Source organism: Vulpes vulpes, chromosome 1, assembly GCF_048418805.1.
Source record: "Vulpes vulpes isolate BD-2025 chromosome 1, VulVul3, whole genome shotgun sequence".
Taxonomy (NCBI): Eukaryota; Metazoa; Chordata; class Mammalia; order Carnivora; family Canidae; genus Vulpes; species Vulpes vulpes.
Genome location: NC_132780.1, coordinates 64,675,622 through 64,694,459, shown reverse-complemented (window position 1 = coordinate 64,694,459; position 18,838 = coordinate 64,675,622). Strand labels below are relative to the sequence as shown.

At 38.7% G+C, this 18,838-nt stretch overlaps 1 protein-coding gene across 1 annotated transcript; it reads left to right on the top strand.

Moving 5' to 3' along the window:
* Nucleotides 1-3,288: 3,288 nt before the first annotated feature.
* Nucleotides 3,289-18,070, top strand: RSPH4A (radial spoke head component 4A). Its single transcript, XM_026002431.2, has 7 exons — nt 3,289-3,383; nt 3,684-4,694; nt 6,359-6,593; nt 11,195-11,935; nt 13,277-13,424; nt 14,498-14,615; nt 16,684-18,070. Exons 2-7 carry the CDS (start codon nt 4,015-4,017, stop codon nt 16,910-16,912), a joined length of 2,151 nt encoding a protein of 716 aa, XP_025858216.1. The 5' UTR covers nt 3,289-3,383; nt 3,684-4,014; the 3' UTR covers nt 16,913-18,070.
* Nucleotides 18,071-18,838: the final 768 nt, after the last annotated feature.

Genomic DNA, 18,838 nt, shown 5'->3' with positions numbered 1-18,838 from the left:
GAATTTTTCCTTTCTCTGTAACTGAACCCAAATCCATCTGCTGGCAATTTACTTATGCATAAGCTGTATTTATCCAATAATCATTTCTTATTACTTTGATCAAACTGTTATCTGTTACTCACTTAAAAGTAATAAAAGTAAAGATTTGATTTTACCTTCATTTATGTATTCTAACACTTTTTCTTTCCTTGTGTAGATTTGACTTTCTGATCTGTATCATTCTCCTCTCTGAGGAACAATCTTTTAACATTTCTTGCAAGGCAGGTCATCGGGGAGCAAATCTTCATCTCAGAAAGTCCTTATATCTCCTTCACTTGTGAAGGATAATTTTATTGGATACAGAATTCCAGATTTGTGTTTTTTTTTCTTTCAAATCTTTGCATTTTTTACTTCACTCGCTTCTTGCTTGAATTTTTTTTTAAAGATTTTACTTATTTATTTGATAGAGAGAGAGAGCAGGTGAATGTAGGGGTGGGGTAGGGGGAGAGGGAAGAACAAAGAGAGAGGGAGACTCCCTGCTGAGCAGGGAGCCTGACTTGGGGCTCAATCCCAGGACCCTGGAACCATGACTCTTAACTGATTGAACTACCCAGGTGCCCCAGCTTGAATGGTTTTTAAAGAGAAGTCTGATGTAATTCTTATCCTTGTTTCTGTAGGATAGGTAAAGTGTTCTTTTCCTCTGTCTTCTTTCAAGATTTTCTCTTTGTCTTGCTTTTCTGAAGTTTGAATATTATATAGCCTAGATGTACATATTTCAGTATTTATCCTGTATGTTGTCTTAATTGTCTGGATTTGTGGTTTGGTGTCTGTTATTAATTTTGGAAAATTCTCAGCCATTATTACTACAAATATTTTTTTCTGTTCTTTTCTTTTTTACCTTCTGCTATTTCCATTAGGTTTATTTTACACCTATTATAATTATCTCATAAGTCTTGGATATTCTGTTCATTTTATTTCTATTTTTTAATTCTTTTTTCTCTTTGTTTTTCAGCTTGAAAAGTTTCTATGAACATATCTTCAAACTCACTGATTCTTTCCTCAGCCATGTCCATTAAACTGATGAGCCCAGCAGATACATTCTTCATTTCTTCTACAATGATTTTGGTTTCCAGCATTTCCTTTTGATTTTTACAGTTTCCATCTCTCTTCTTAGAGTACTCATCTGTTCTTCCATATTGTCTACTTTTTTTCATTAAAGCCTTCAGCCTGTTTATTATGGTTACTTTAAATTCAAGTCTGATAATTCCAAAACTGCCATATCTGACTCTGGTTCTGATGCTAGTTTTTCTCTTCAGACTGTTTATTGTCTTTTAACATGCATTGTAAGTTTTTTATGGAAAGCTGGAAGGATCTATTAGGTAAAAGGAACTGAGATACACAGACCATTAGTGTGAGGTATTATATTTATCTTGTTAAGAGTTAGGATGTGTTTACTGTTTGCTGCCGCTGTAGTTTCAGAGGATAAAATTTCCTCTAGTGTCCTTGTTTTTGGGTCCTCTGTTGTCTTTGGGTTTCTCCAGAGACTCCTCCTTAAATGGATCTCAGGTTTGCAGTTTTTCCAGTGTTACCCCCTGTTATTATACAGAAGCCCCACTGAATGGGTGGTAAGATGTAGAGAAAGGGGAAGCATTCCATAATCCTATAATTAGGTCTCAGTTCTTTGTAAATATCTTTGCTGAGGTGTGGACTTCACAACTGCTTCTCAGCTTTATTCCCCCTCTCTAACCTCAGGTGATATAGGAAGGCTAGGGTGTGCTAGATTTGGATATCTCTCAGATCAATTATGCTTCAGAAAAAAGCCCAGAGAAACCCTTGTAAAAATTAGTTAGGCTCTGGTAAAATGCCTTCCCTAGAGGGCAAACCTTGTTAAGGAGAACAGAAAGCTCTGGTCGTATTTCTGGGAATGGTTACTTTCCCCTGTCCCCTGCTCAAAGTAGAAAAGGTTTTTTTCCTTTGGTCTTCAAGAACCTGGGGAAGCCTCTGGAGGTAAAACTCACTAGTAGTTCATTACCATGGCAAATTGTGATCAATGCTAAGAATGAAAAGTACAGGGTATGATGATAGCACATAATAAGGGAAACTGAGATTGTCTATGGGATCAAGGAAGGTTTTTCTAAGGAAAAGAACTAAGTGGAACAACAGGGGAAAACTTTTCAGGCAAACGAAACAGCATGTGCAATTGCTCTGAGGTAAGAAGGAATATGGAACATTTGAGTGAACGAAAGAAAAATCAGGGGACTAAGTTGCCGATCCAGAAGGGAAGAGTGGCTCCAGATGAAAATGGAAAGGTTAGTAGGCCAAGACTTTTGATAGTTATTTTAAGAATAATGAGAAAAAACTTTAGGATTAGAGTCGAAGCCTAGACAGATGTTTGGGCTGGAAATGAAGCAGGAAAAATAACAGACATTTTCTTAAGGTTATTCCTTTCAGTTGCCTTCCTCCCCTAATTCATCATTCTAGTTTTTCTTACTTACTTTCTTTTTTTTTTTTTAAAGATTTTATTTCTTTATTCATGAGAGACACACATAGAGAGAGAGGCAGAGACACAGGCAGAGGGAGAAGCAGGCTCCATGCTGGGTGCCCGATGCGGGACTCGATCCCGGGACTCCATCCCAGGACTCCAGGATCGCGCCCTGGGCCAAAGGCAGGCGCCAAACCGCTGAGCCACCCAGGGATCCCCCTAGTTTTTCTTTCATTTTAAGTCTATTCCAGGGGTTCTGTTCTGAGGAGTTTCACTTCAAGGAGTTCCTGAACCAGCAGAAATTATATGCAACATTTTGTGTGCACAGACATGTGTATTTTGTGAAGGATAAAGGTCCACAGTTTTATGGAAGAGCCCTGTAATTCTCCCACTAAATTGGGAGTGAGCAAGAGCTAAGTATTATGTTATTTCATGAAGTTAAAATTAATGACCAACATCTTGCTAATTGAAAGTTATATCAATGTAAAGGGTCAAAAACCAAGTATTAGTTTATTAAAAGAGAGATACAAGGACAAACAAAGATTAAGGACTAATTAATATATGGTCTCATTCTTTAAACCTTCTTCATGAATAATACGAATTAATAGTCATAGTAATGACCTTAAATATTGCAAAATTATGAATTCACATTTATATGATCAAAAAAAAAGGATTATGCTATGCCAATATAGTTTCAGGGTTAAGTTGAATTTCAATCACTAGAAAACAAGTAAACCTATGAGCTGCATTATTTATGTATAGGATAACCTTCTGCATTGCCTTCACCATCAAGGTAATACTCTGCTTACCCCTCTGGCATATTCCCTAAGAGGGGGGAAGAACAAAAATCGGGACTTCCTTGTTAATCCTCCGAGTCTCTCGAGTTTGGAGGGCGCAGATGAGACAGCTCTGCCTTCTAAGGGTAAGTCTTAGATGCCGCTGGTCTGCACACTGGTCCGCACACTGGCATCTCATTGGCACCCACACCTCGTGGCTCCAAAGGTGCGTCTGCGTCTGTGCCTGTGTCACTCTCACACTCTCTCTCTCTCTCTCTCTCTCTCACACACACACACACACACACACACACACTCAATCTATAAATGCATTATGTCTCCATTAATGCTTGATTCGCCCCTTTGTGCCAACTTGAATCAAACCATCAGACCCGGCAAGCCCCCCACCCCGCGCTGGATCCTGAAGCTCCTCCTCCTTTGTTCTCCAGGCTCCAGTTCTCAGGTTTCCAGCCAAGACTGGTCGACTAGCAGGTCAGATTGGCTGCGGTAAGAAGAGGAGCAGAGACTTCACCAAATCACAAATCTAGGATTTTCACTTTACTTGGTCTCCTCCCTGGAATCCTGGCAACAGGTGTGCGTAGTTGCCCTTCGAGGAACCCTAGCCTGGGGTTGCTATGGAGATAGGACGCTGCAACTTGCAGAGCCGCTGGGACCCAGGAATCGCTCAGCCGACCTCAACAAGGTAACTGCCCTGCGTTGCCTCTTTCCATATCTGCACGCCCCATTCATCCACAACGTCGTTTTTTCTCGACTCCTTCCATGGAAGACTTGACATCCGCAAAGGAAGAAAAGGCAGACCAAGAAGTGGGGGAAGTAGGGCGGCCATGGGAAGAAATAACAGTGGCTTCTTCCCAAGATCCGGAGTCTGGTTTATCTGAGCCCCTGGAGTTGGAGCAGGGGCCAGAAAGAGGACCCCAACCCAGGAGCAGCCCTCCTCGGAGCCCACAGTCTAGAACCAGCACTCCTCTGGATGACTTCACAGGACCAGATGCATCATCTGCACCTTCCCCTCCTCAGGAGGCCCCTTCCCCTCCTTCTATCCTGACTCTGGCCAGACAGGAGCTTGGCACACCTTGGCAGTCGGACAAAACCCCTGATGTGGATCCCAAAGCTGGGACACCTCGTTCCCCTCATTTGGAACAATCATCTGATAAAGGAGAATCAACTGCTCCTCAAACGTGCCAGTCAGAAGGAAACAACTTTCAACAGTCTCAGCAAACCGGACACCACCTGTATGGCCCAGAAGATGTGAGTGAGAACAACTCTAAACAAAAAGAGCTGAGATTTAACATCTTTCAGGAGGAAGACTCAAACAGTAACTATGATCTGGATTGTGCTGAGCCTGGGGTCTCGGAAGTGGCCCCCAGCCTGCTTGAGATTGCCATTCAGAGTGCTAAGGCTTACCTACTGAAGACCAGTAGCAAGTCTGGCTTAAATTTGTAAGTCTTAAAGGGAAAAATGAGGGAGGAGGAGGAAAAGAAAAAGGGGAGTGTGAGTATCTTTGTGTGAAAGTGTGTGAATGGAAATATATTTGAAAAGTCTGCATTTGTAGGAGAGAGTGACTTAGTAACTCTTTGCATCACAGAACTCAAAACAGATCTTTGATGGGGATTCCTTTAACTTCTTTAAAGACCCTTTGCACACAGAAATAAAACGTAGGGATTATGGAATCTTGGGTTTAAAATAGATCATGAAAACAGTGAAGTCCAAGCATCTCTCCTAGATGCTTATAAAAAGTAATTGTCTACCAGTGATAGGGAGTGCATGGCATCCTGGTGCTTGTCTGGCTTGGTTTTGAGTCCCCTGCCTCACCAGGCCAGTGAGGGGGTGAGTCACTATCTCAGTTACCCAGAATTGTCTTGATTTGAGCACTGATTGTTCTGCATCCTGAGAAACCCTTTAGTCTGGGGCAAACTAGGAGAATTGGTCACAATAATTTTAAGGTCTAAAGAATTTTTTCAAGTTAATATTTAATGTGAGAAATCTTCCACAAAACCCTAGACTGACAATTCAAAAGATTTTTTTCTAAAATACTGTTTTAAGCTACAGTTTATTTACTAAGCTTCAAGAATGTGAAGTAGTGGATTCTATTTGAATTTCTCATATAAACTTATAGTCATAATTCTCTGGGTTAAATAACAAGTATGAATTTACAAACAGTGTTAAAATTCCAGAAAAACTCATTATAAATACTTGAGAGTTCACTAACAATTTAAAACTGAACATAAAACATTGAAATGGAAAAATTTCTTTTACTGAATTATTTTGTAACTGACATTACTTAAATATCTAAATTTTATTTTCAAATGCTAAGTCTCTGAGGTCATAAATTGACATCTCTTATAATATTCACTATTATCTTCTAAGTACGGTAGAGCCTGCATTTAAAAACTGCTCAGTAACAGATGACTTTAATTCTCTCTTATCTGCAGATCTTATTTGACAGCCATGAAAAATATTTTTTGCTGTTGTGATTAAAACAGTCTTTTACTAAAACACAAAATCTGATATTGGTTTTACTCTGTTGAATAAAAAGCCTACAAAAAGAATTGCTTCCTCCTTTTCTGTCATTCTATTAAGTTATTAATTATATTATTACATATTATAATAATATATAATTATATATTAATTATAGCTTCCAAATTGAAAAAGCTATAATTGTGAATTAAAATCTAATAAACATATTTTATAATTTGACAGAAAGGCATTTTCAGGTTTGGACTTCTTAAGACACACTGATACAATATCTTGTCTGAAGAACTATAAATAAATCAAATGTAAACATATTAAAACTGGAAAAATAAAATGAAAATTTGGATGTAGAGTCCTCAATTTAATGGCATTTATGGCCCCTTTTGGAGCAAATCAAGACTCTAATTGCTGTAATATGTTTTTTAAATAAGTTAAATATTCATATCAAATAAGGAAGATTCTAGGGTAGAATCTTTGTGGCAGATGAAGTTACTGTGTTTATCCACTTAAAATTTCTGAAGGCTTTGAGTTGTTGAAGTTTCCTAGAAACCAACTAATTGAGTCTGCATGTAATGCTTCTTCAAAGCCTTTTTGACATGGATGTTACCTGGAATCTTCTCTTTTCGGGTAGATATGATCATCTTTCTGATATGCTCACGAAGGTCTTAGATGAACGTCCTGAAAATGCTGTGGACATCATTGAAAGTATCAGCCAAGATGTGAAGATGGCACATTTTAGGAAAAAATTAGATACACTCCAAAATGAGAATGAGATGCTTCCAACATATGAAATAGCAGAGAAGCAAAAGGCTCTTTTTCTCCAGGGAAATTTGGAGGGAGCCGACCAAGAACTGGAAGATGAAATAGTGAGTCATGGCTATAAATTTGAATAGTGCGATCTTCGGGTTTTGAGATGAGTGCGTGTGGCTTGAAATTCATATTGACTGCCTTCTATAGTTTCCTGAATAGTATTTGCAATCTCATTTCACACCATTCATTTCTTTATTTAGAGTTTCTTATTTTTTCACATTCTGTTTTAATATTTCATAGGCTTAGTTTTTATGTTTGTGGCATTGAGCTTCTTGTTATAAGAGAAAATGATTCCTTCATCTTTCATATTCTCCAAAGTACCTGGTATAGATATAGGTCTAAAGCTGTTTCTTATTAAATATTTGTTGAATGAGTGAATTAATGACAGATAGTTAAAAGTTGGGCTCTAAAACAAGTTGCCTATTTTCCCCATTAATTTACTAGAATAATTAGGAGTACCTCTTTTTGCGTTATTTTCCAAGGCAACGGAATTCCTTATAGTATGCATATTACATCAATGGGACATAATACAACTAGAGAGAGATAAAATATTTATTTTAATAGCTATAGACAATGTGTTTTGAAAATATTTACAGAGAAAGCTGGTGTCAGAGATAAAAAAGCTATCATTAAAGAATAAAATTATTGTACCACAGAAATTTTTGCTCCAGATATTTTTAAAATAGCATCAAGTATTCTGTTTCTTGGATGCCCATATGGTTATAATTTATGCTGAGTAACTTATACTATATATCTACTGAGCTCCCGTTATAGTACCACTAGAATCCTTAAAATCTGCCTATATGCTTGCAAAGTTGATGTTTGGTGTAAGGTATTTTCAGAAGGGTGGAGAGTTCAGTCAAGAAAAAGATAGGAGGGTAAGGTGCTCCGCAACCTTTGTGACACAGTGGAATACAGAGTACTCGGAAGAAACAGGTCTTAGGTGCCAAGGAGTTGACATCAGCTGAAACTTTTCTGAAAATATCTTACTTCAAACATGTGGTTAGACAGCCACACACACAGAGAGATGACAAGTCTGGGGGCAATCAGCATGTGGGGATCAAACAGGCAGACACTCTCATGGAGGAGTTTATCAAAGAGAAATCAGTCTCTAGTATAAAGAATAGGGCATTGGGCCCTCCATTGGTACAGTATTAAAGGTAGAGATCTGCATCCTAAAACTAGGGCTGAAAACAAAAATGAGGTGTTTTGGTCCTGGAACTTGAACCCCTTAATCAGGTTTCATAAATTCTTCCTATTGAGGAGTAGCATTGGTTTTAGAGCCAAGAAGAGCTGAGCCATCAGATGAAGATTAAAAGTTCTACCTCAGGCAGTAGGAAGATGCAGGAACAGGAAGACGCATAGGTTTTGGAAGCATTGAAATATGAGCTATGTGACCAACTCTGTCTCAGACTTAAGATGGAGAGTGTTCATGTTTCTATTCCTGTCTTTGACCACATGAGAATTCCTGTTCCTAGTTTTCAGCTTTCATTTATTTGTTAACCCAGTAATTCAAAAGCCCTGTGACCACCCACTGCATGCCAGCTACACGTGAGAAAGACATACACGTGAAATGATACACACATAAAAAAGACTGCCCAACTTAAGTCAGGACAGTCTAGTGAAAGAAGCAGAAAAGGCTGTAACACTATTTGATCAGCGCAAAAATAGAGATAGCCTTGTTTGGTGGGAAAAAATGTGAACTTTGGAGTTACACCTGAATTAGAATCATAGCTCAATCCCTTAACTTACTGTGTTACTATGAGTGAGTGACTGAAACTTTCCAAGCCTCAGGGATAATCACATGTCAACAACTCAAGGGGTAGAGTACTATATATGATAGCTTTGGCACATACTGGGAATTTAATGAATGGTTACATTGTTTTTACAAGCCATTAAACAGAATGGAGCGACTAACTCCATTAATTCCCACTACCGGGAATTGGGCAAGGCTTTGTACTGGAGGTGATATTTCATTTGGGTCGTGAAGGAGAAGTAGAGGTTCATGAGACAAAGACTATATAAGGAATAAATTCTGAGCAAAAGGAGCAATAAAAAGTCAGGAGACATTATGTAATGTTTGGGAAAGTGAAACCTGGGATTGAGGAAGTGATAGAAACAAAGCAAACAGTGCTTAAAGCCAGACTGTTCTTGTGCACTGATAAGAAATTTCTTTCTTCTGTATGATGGGAAGTCAATAGAAGCTTTTAATAGAAAATAGCATGATCTTACTTTTGGTTTAGAAAGGTAACTCTGGAAATAATGTGGAGGAGAATGAAAGAAGAAAGATTAGAACAGGGCAAGAAGAGCATATGAAGCCTTCTGTGACAGGATAAGGAGTCAGGATGGAGACTAGTATGGAAGAAATGAGCTAAAGAGGAAGGGGTAATGGGCATAGCTTTTTAGGTGGTAAAATCAATAGGACTCTAATTAAATATCAAAGTGTAGAGAGTGAGAAGAAATAGGGTGATGGAATTACTTTGGGAACCTGAGTGAATGGTGATATTATTGGCAAAGAGGGTATATAGTAAAAAGAGAAGATTTTGAGAGAAATATGAAATGCAATCTTAATTGGAGGTATATGCAGACTATTCAACTGAAATTTCTCATGACTAGAAACACAGGTGTAGAACATGGGAGTAAAGTCAGAGTGAGAGAGCTAGATTTTGAACAACAATATAACATTTGAAGTGTGTGGAAGCAATCTTCCAAGCATAAAGTACTGAATGATGACTGAAATTTGAGGACATGAATATTTAGGGCTCAATAAAGGAAAAGGAGCCAATTAGATACTAAGAAGAAATAGTTTTAAAGGACAGTATAGGATGAAGAGTGATAGCCACTGTGGAAAACAGTAGGGAAGTTCCTCTAAAAATTAAATATAGGGGCAGCCCTGGTGGCCCAGCACTTTAGTGCCGCCTTCGGCCCAGGGTGTGATCCTGGAGACCTGGGATCGAGTCCCACGTCGGGCTCCGTGCATGGAGTCTGCTTCTCCCTCTGCCTGTGTCTCTGCCTCTCTCTCTCTCTCTCTCTGTGTCTGTCATGAATAAATAAATAAAATAAATTAAAAAAATTAAATAAAGGAATACCATATGATCCAATAATTCCACTACCAAATATTTACCAAAAGAAAACAAAAACACTGATTTGAAAAGATGTATGCATCCCTATATTTATTGCAGGACATTATTTACAATATTTCAAGATATGGAAGCCACCTAAATGTCCACTGAAAGACAAATGGATAAGGATAATGAATTATTTCACAATCATAAAAAAGGATGAACTTGTGACAGCATGGATGGACCTAGAATGTATAAGCTAAGTGAAATAAGTCAGACTGAGACAGACAAATACCATATAATTTTACTCATATATGGAATCTAAAAAGATACAAGGTTTATAAACAAACAAAAAGCAGAATCAGTCCTGTAAAAACAGAGAAGAAACTGATGTTTGCCAGAGGAGAGAGGGGCAGAGGGATGGGAAAAATGGGTGATAGGGATTGGGAGATACAGGCTTCCAGTTTTGAAATGAATGTCACAGAAATAAAAGATGTAGCGTAGGGAATACAGTCAATGATATTGTAATAGTATCGTGCCCTTGTGGTGAGCACCGCATGTGTATAATCTTGTCTAATCACTATGGATACACCCGAAACTAATGCAATGTTTTGTGCCCACTACACTCAAATAAAAAAAAAAAAAAAAGAAAAGAAAAGAAAGAAAAAGAAAAAAAGGTGAAGGGTGCGACAGATGCCAAACATGTAAGTGATGAAGGTTGTAAAAAAGTCATTGTGCTTATTTTGACACCAAAAATATAACATAAACAAGGGCAGATCACTTGTAAGAATTAGCAAAGTGCTCTCAATTTCTCCATCTTCAAGGTCTAAAATTTGTCTTTATTTAAAACTTGCACATGATCCCTATCTTACTTAAAGTTACTTTCTACTTTCTCACAGATGTTTTCTTAGAGTCCACTTGAGGCTTTGCTTTTTCATTTCTATTCCCTTTATAATATCATTTTTTATTTTCTTCCTTATGTTAAACCTCAAAGTATTTATTATAAGTAGGGGCAAATACCTGACTGAATTATGTTTTCAACGGCAGTCACGTCTGAGCACTTGTTTTCTATTTTTTTGTTATTTATCCTATATATTCCCCTATATAGAGGGCCATATTGATTTTTATTTACCCTATCTATGATCAGATGTACACAATAAATACTGCTTTCTTAGAAAAAGTGGTAATTTATACGAACAGATATAAACTTTGTCTAAATGTAGGTAGGGAGGTAGATTATATTTTGTTATTTCAGGATAGGAAAGGGACCACTTAAGTATTTTTTTTTATGAAAAGAGGATGTTGAATTTTTATTATTTCTAGTAGCTATTCAATTATCCTTAAGACACACACATACAATGAGGCAACTCTCATATTGGTGAGTATAAGACACAACAGTAAAAGTTAGATCTGTAAGTAACGAGAGAAAAATTGGAATACAGGAATGATCAGAGTTTGCTCTAAGCCTTGCAAGGAATGTCGAAGACGTGATGGAAGGAGGAAAGTAGAGCTCATAGCAAGATGTGGATAAAGGAAAAAGGAAGCAAGCAGTTCCCTTAGAGATAGAGCATTAACCACCGCGTTTGTATCCCCAGGCAGAAAACTCTCTCCCAAACCTAATGGAGTCAGCCTTTTATTTTGAACAAGCTGGAGTTGGCTTGGGCACAGATGAGACTTATCGCATATTTCTCGCACTCAAGCAGCTTACTGACACCCACCCAATCCAAAGATGCCGCTTCTGGGGCAAGATCTTGGGTCTGGAAATGAATTACCTGGTGGCTGAAGTAGAATTCCGGGAGGGCGAGGATGAAGAGGACATAGAAGACGAAGATGTCCCTGAAGAGAGGGATGACGGAGACAGTGGAGCTGACGAAGACGACGAAGATGAATTACCCAGGGCGTTTTACAAGACCCCACAGGCTACCCCGAAAGAAGAAAGCAGAACAGGGGCCAACAAGTATGTGTATTTTGTTTGCAATGAACCAGGCCGACCGTGGGTGAAGTTACCATCGGTGACACCTGCACAAATAGTCATTGCAAGAAAAATCAAGAAGTTTTTCACTGGGCGTTTAGATGCTCCCATTGTGAGCTACCCGCCTTTCCCAGGCAATGAGAGCAATTACTTACGAGCACAAATTGCCAGAATTTCAGCAGGGACCCATGTCAGCCCTCTGGGATTCTATCAGTTTGGCGAAGAGGAAGGAGAGGAGGAGGAGGAGGTGGAAGGTAGGCGAGACAGCTTTGAAGAAAACCCTGATTTTGAAGGCATCCAAGTGATTGATCTCGTGGAATCTCTATCCAATTGGGTTCATCATGTGCAACACATTCTCTCTCAGGTAGGGGTTTTGCAATTCTCGATCTATCAGCCAATCAGCAAATTTTTATTAAAGTCTCTCTACAATGCACAAATATATACAAAACAATGTTCTCCAGACCCTAGACAAAGAAACCATTGAAAAATCAAATAAAAGCAGAGTAGTACAAAATTGCCGAGTAGTCTAGATCTGGGATCTTTGAATTTTTAGTTCCAAACAGAAATAAAATAAATATGTCTAGGGGGAATTTGACAAGTTATGTAAGGATTTAGGTTAATTATTAATTAATTATATTTTAATTATAATTTGTGATTTAATTATCGTTTTAATGAATTATAATTATGTTTTATACGTCAAATATAGATAGGTGCATTAGTTTGGGGAGCAGTTCTTTTTATTCTATAATACATGGAGCTTTTATACCAAGAAAAATAAAATATAACAAACATGAAAATAATCAGTGCTATCTGGCAGTTATTTGGCACCTCTTCTCCCAGGTGCTCTTTTTTTTTTAATATTTTATTTATTTATTCATGAGAGACACAGAGAGGGAGGCAGAGACATAGGTAGAGGGAGAAGCAGGCTCCATCCAGGGAGCCCGATGCGGGACTCGACCCTGGGACTACAACCTGAGCCAGAGGCAGATGCTCAAGCTCTGAGCCACCCAGGCATCCCCTCCCAGGTGCTCTTAATAGCACTTTATATATATTATCTCATGTAAGCCTCATAACTGTATGAGAGACTAATACTATCCTCATTTTACGGATGAGAAAATCAAGGCAGAGAGTTTAGAAAATATGAAAAGGGGATTATAGGTAATAGGCAACAGGGTCACCTGTGAATGCACAGAATGGATCCAGCATCCATCCTCTTAATCACCCTGCTGTACTGTCTCATCTGTAGGTCAAAAATCATTGCATCTGATCTATGGAAGAGGTACTCTTATATGTCTCTGGATAAGAGTCACTTAAATGAGAAATAACCCCAAACCTCCTTACCTAACTTTATTATCGCATTCAAAAATTCGTTGTTGCTAATAATAACAGCACCTTATCATTTTCACATAAATTATTTATTACAAATCAGTAAAGTACATATTTTTCTCACTAAGATTTTGCTGATTTTAAAATATAAATGTTCGGTAACTTTAAGCAGTTGGCAAATTTGTGAAATAAATTATAGCATTTTTTGCTTGAAATATGCTAGATCAAAAACCTAGCACCAGGGATGTTGAATGAATAAATGATTGATTAAATTCCCACATAGTAGGACCTTCTGCAGGTAACTGCTTTAATCTGAATAAATATTTCAATATTTTAAGGTCTTCATTAGACGACTAAATGTTGCAACACTCATTCCCAGGGTCGCTGTAATTGGTTTAACCCCATACAAAAGAGTGAGGAGGAGGAAGAGGAGGAGGATGAGGAAAAAGAAGAAAAAGGAGAAGAGCCTGACTATATAGAACAGGAAGTGGGCCCTCCTCTTTTGACACCGATCTCTGAAGATTTAGGTAATTTTACACAAACTACATAATATGCCGTGTGTATTTTAAATCTTTTTTTTTAAATATTATTTATTTATGATAGTCATACAGAGAGAGAGGCAGACACAAGGCAGAGACATAGGCAGAGGGAGAAGCAGGCCCCATGCACCGTGAGCCCGATGTGGGACTCGATCCCGGGTCTCCAGGATCGCGCCCTGGGCCAAAGGCAGGCGCCAAACTGCTGCGCCACCCAGGGATCCCCCGTGTGTATTATATACACTATACAGGTGCTATGTATATATAATATAGTATACACTATATAATATATATATACACCATATTATATACACTATATAATATATATATACATATATATATATACACACTATAGTGTATTTTTCATGTATACATAATATCCTGTGGATATTATAGAGTAAGTACATGGGAGTTGGAAACCAATAAAAAGTGAACAGGAACCTAAATTTCATCCACTTTCCCCTTCACGTGCCTTGGCATAGCGGAGATTAGAGACTATAGCTGGCCCCACCACCAACTTCCTCGGACAGAGGGTGACGAGTGGTGCAGGGAAGAAATGTAAATTGGCTGAAGCTCTTACTTGGAAATGCTGACAGTTGTCTTGTGTTTCATTCTTGTCTTGCATTCTGCAGCCAAGACCTATGGCCATAAATACCCAACATAGTTACAGTAAAATATTAGATGAGATACTGTGGCTTTTTAAATCTACCTTTGTCCTTCTATTCTTGTTTCTTCCTATTCAGTTCTGGAGCATCTTTGCTTATAACTCTTGTTCTCTTTCATAATAATAATTTGATCTTTTACTTGGTCATTAGATAATTTTTCTAAAACTTCTCTGTTGCACAGATGGACACACACCTGCACACATACATGCATATAAATAATTGAATTTTGTTGTTCCACAATGTTCATAAATTATCCTTTTGACTTTATGTTAAGTTGCCGATGTTTACTTTTTCTTTGTGTGTCAAGTATGAGTTTTAAGATTTCTAAAAACTTTCTGTTATACAACAGATCCTTGTCTGTTTAGAAGTTACGCTTTTGAATTTCTCTTTGGTTTACAGAAATCCAGAATATACCACCTTGGACAACACGGCTGTCCTCAAATCTCATTCCTCAATATGCTATTGCAGTCCTTAGATCCAACCTTTGGCCTGGAGCATATGCCTTTTCCAATGGCAAGTAAGTATCTGACGGCTTACAAAGCCATTATTAAGACTATTTAAATGCTAGAAATTATAGTTATTGCTAGAATGTTATGTTCCAGTTTTTTTTTTTTTTCTTTTTCTTCTCCCTTACCTGCTTCCCCAAGTAAAGTACAAGCCTGGGCAAAGGAGTTAGAGCAACCCCAGAGTAACAGATAAGGCTGCCCTGGGTGATTGTTCAGGGCAGCCATTCACAATAACCTTAGGGTGAGATCTCAGACCAGGATGGGAGGGAAAAAAGGGCATGGGGCAGTCTATCCAGATAGCTGGTAGAGAGGTGGATTCCTAGGAAGGTCCAGGCCATGAGCCAGATGTCATGTTCAGCACTTGTACTTACATCTTCCTCATCAGCTCTTATCACAACTTTGGGAAGAGAGGTCCCTCATTTCATAGCTTAGGGAATTGGCTGAGATAAAGAGGGAGCAAGAGGCTGGAGGCAGATGAAGTCCCTGGACTCCATAGTGGGTAGTGTCACTGCCTGGGATAAAATTCTTCCTGTTGCCAAGATGACCACTCTCAGGGAACCTACACCACCACAATCTGTTAAGCTATTTTCTAAACTGGAATGAATTTCTCAGTGGTATCTGTTTCTGGAGCCAAGTCTGGTGCCAGGAATGCTCATAAAGGAGGAAAGGGGGGGGGGTGACTTGTTTTAACTCATCTTGGCATGTCAAGAGTGTGTGCTGTAAGATTCATTCAAATAACATCTCCATTACACAGTAAAGCATCAGATTCAGAATACAAGAGTAATTCAGACTTCTGTCCTAATATGGTTTTTATTCTGATTGAGTAAAAGACTTACTCATTTTCTAGCATTAATGGAGGTAGTTCTGTGCAGTGTTTAGTCTAAGGCTCACATAATTTTTGTTGAGTATCCTGATAAAAAATAATTCAAAGTATGTATTATTTAAGCTATCACTTCCAAGAGAATTAGGATCAAGAGAATACTCACTGTCCTTTTCTCCCTCACCCAGAACATACACTTCCATTTGTCTTATGTTTCCATTTCTCATCTAAGAACCCAGTTGTCAGAAGCTCAGCTATGCTGGAGAGAGAGCTGGGCTGCCAGATGTCAGAGATGCTGTTAAAGCAACAGGTTAAATGAGTTAAGCTTTTGATCATTTACCATGATGATATAAACAAGAGAAAACTGACTACTCTTGTCCTATTTTCCTTCATGGAATGACACAACGATGGAAGGTCAGTGGGTCAGTGTAGATGTGGGGGCCATCTCACTGAGGAGTCCCCAGATATCAGGCTGCTGTAGTTTTACGGTCTCGGGGGCCCGGGAAGCCAGTGGAGGGTGGGTGGAAAGGCTAGAGGTGAAAAAGTATGGAGTACTGAGTCAGAGGACGGAGCAGTGTCTCTAAGGTACCCACCCTTCCCCAACCCCATAAGGAGGCTTTGGCAGAAGCACCTGAAGACCTCTGCTGAAGGCCTCAGATAAGACCTAGAATGAAGGCACCCATGCTAAGAACTCAACTATGTGGAGAGCATGATGGGCCCTATGGGTCAGACGACCACTTTCCTTAGAGACTGTGGTGCAGTCTTGTTGGGCATCAAGTCTGGCATGGAAACAGTTTTCCTGTGAGGCCTGCCAGGTGGCACCTGACAACTGCACGGTTGGGCCTACAAAAAAATCACACACAGGTTTGTAACCAATAGCAAGCATCCTCTGTCATACCAACAATTTGCTAGGTTGGCAACTTTTTAATTATTCCTAACTCTACAGAGGATTAACTTTTTTTTAAAACTTATTTGTTTTGTTTTTCTGAAAATAGTAATGATTAAAGGTTGTGGTCGAGGTGTAGGGTACATTTTGAGGAGGGTCTGGCCAGCCTCTTAACCAGCTTAAGCAGTTTGCATCAGTCATTTCCTGTGGTAGAAGAATCAGAGGGCGATTTCATCCCTAGCACTTAAAATGTATTGTTTTAAAATTACGGGAATATGATGGTCTAAGAGAGAGTGATCAGCTTTTACAGAAGGATCAACTTTCTTACTGAAAACTGTATAATGATCATCTACTTTCTCTTCAAACTTTATAGAAAGTTTGAAAATGTCTACATAGGCTGGGGTCATAAATATAGTCCAGACAACTATACACCTCCAGCTCTACCCCCAGTTTGTCAAGAATACCCCAGCGGAGCAGAAATTACAGAAATGGATGATCCTAGTGTGGAGGAAGAGCAGGCTTTCAGAGCCGCTCAAGAAGCAGCTGCTCTTCCTGAGGAAATGGAAGAAACTGAGGAAGATGAAGATGAGGAAGATGATTAGGACCAAGAATAAAATCAGCCCAGTCTTGTGTGAGACTGGTACACATACACCACGTGTGGAACCAGTTTTACATATATAATATGTAGTAACAGTTACATAAAAATTGGCAACTCTTCATGTGCAAAATGTCATTGCTTGAAAATGTCATTTGGAATTTTCTATGTGCGACTATTAATATGTACTTATAAAGAGAGGCTTGATGGGTTTTCCAGAGGCTTAAATGACATTCTTATATCACTGTTATGATGGTTACAGCTAGTAGAATGTATATTCTTAAAAAAAAAGTCTTAGGTTTATTTTCTAATATGGAAACATGGAAAGATGTAATCCACAAAATATTGGGGACTTTAATATTTGTTGGTGGGTACTGGGGCCAAAAATATTGATAATCCCTGAATTAGAGCATGTGTTTTTAACTAGCCTGTGATACTGTATGTGAATATTGTGTTTGAGTTTGTATGGGGAGGGTTGTTTTTTGTTTTGTTTTGTTTTGTTTTGTTGGGGAGAGGATTTATAATTTTATCACCTGCTCAAAGATGGGAACACTCAAAACTTTTACTTGTTAACTTCTTAAAAAGGTTGTCAGTCTGACTCCTTTACCTTACAGAAATTGGTTTGATCTGACTGGGGGAAAATCATCTGCACAGACATGGCTGGCTGGAACATCCAGGCTTCAGATTACTACTTTTCTACTCCTATTTCTCTAAAAATGAGTTTATTATTTCCATTCACTAAAAAAGTATTTTTGAGTCCTTTATGTGCCAGGCACTCTGAGACTACTGCTAAAAAGTAGCAATTGCTCCTGAAGTCTTTGAGCTTCCATTCAAGGAAGGGAATATGAAAAGAGGAATTGAAAATTAGAACAGATTGCGACTTAGCAGGTATTGTAATATAAATGTCACAGGGTACCACAGAACAGTGCTTCTCAAATTCTGTGAAGCACCAATTTAAAAAAAAAATTAAAGATTTTATTTGAGAGAGAGTACACAAACAGGGGGAGGGGCAGAGGGAGAAACAGACTCCCTGATAAGCAAGAAGCAAGATGCACAGCTCACACTTAACTGACCGAGCCACCCAGGAACCCCTAAAAATAAAAATTCTAACCCAATGCCATTATTTTTGTAAAATAAAGTATCACAGCAATTTTAAATTCTGAAATTATCTTGTCACAGACTGGCAGTTCTCAGATCACTGATCTATCTACACTTTGAAAAACACTGCTATCAAACATTTAGAAGGTGCATTTAATCTGGACTTGGGACTGGAGCTTCGCAGAAAGCACTTCTAAGAGGTGGAGAACTAAGGGGAGAAGGGTGCTAGGCAGTAACCACTGTTTTTTGGCAAAGGACTTTAGGCTGGAAGGAGCAGAATTTTAAGAGTGGTGAGGGATGAGCCTGGAGAGGTAAGCAGGGCCTAGATTGTGTGGAATGTCTCGACTTTATCTAGGAGCAATGAAGAGGACTCAACAAGGAAGTCACAAAATCACATCTGTATTTCAGAACATTAGGCTTCCATGTGGGAGACTGACCGACAGAGGATCAAGACAGGGAGACCAGTTAGATGATCCCATTATCTAGATAAAAGGTAATGATGGCATGAAATGGGATAAAGTAGAAACCTGGCTGGCTGTCTGAGGGATAGAATATTAGGAAGGATGACTCCAGAATTTTCCAATTGGCAGTATTATTCATTCTTGGAGTGCACCTTTTACTATTTGATGGAGTAGCTAATATTTATAAAACCTTATTCAAGTATGTGTTTCCTTTTTTTCATGGTGCTGCTTGTTGTTGTCTTATATCCATTTCCTTATCTACCCTGATTTCCTTTTGAGAAACTGCCTCTGTCCCCTGGCATAGTCTCATGCCAATCAGATGTGCCCTTTCTAGAAACTGAATTTTGAGCAGAGACATTTGACCTCAGCTCCTA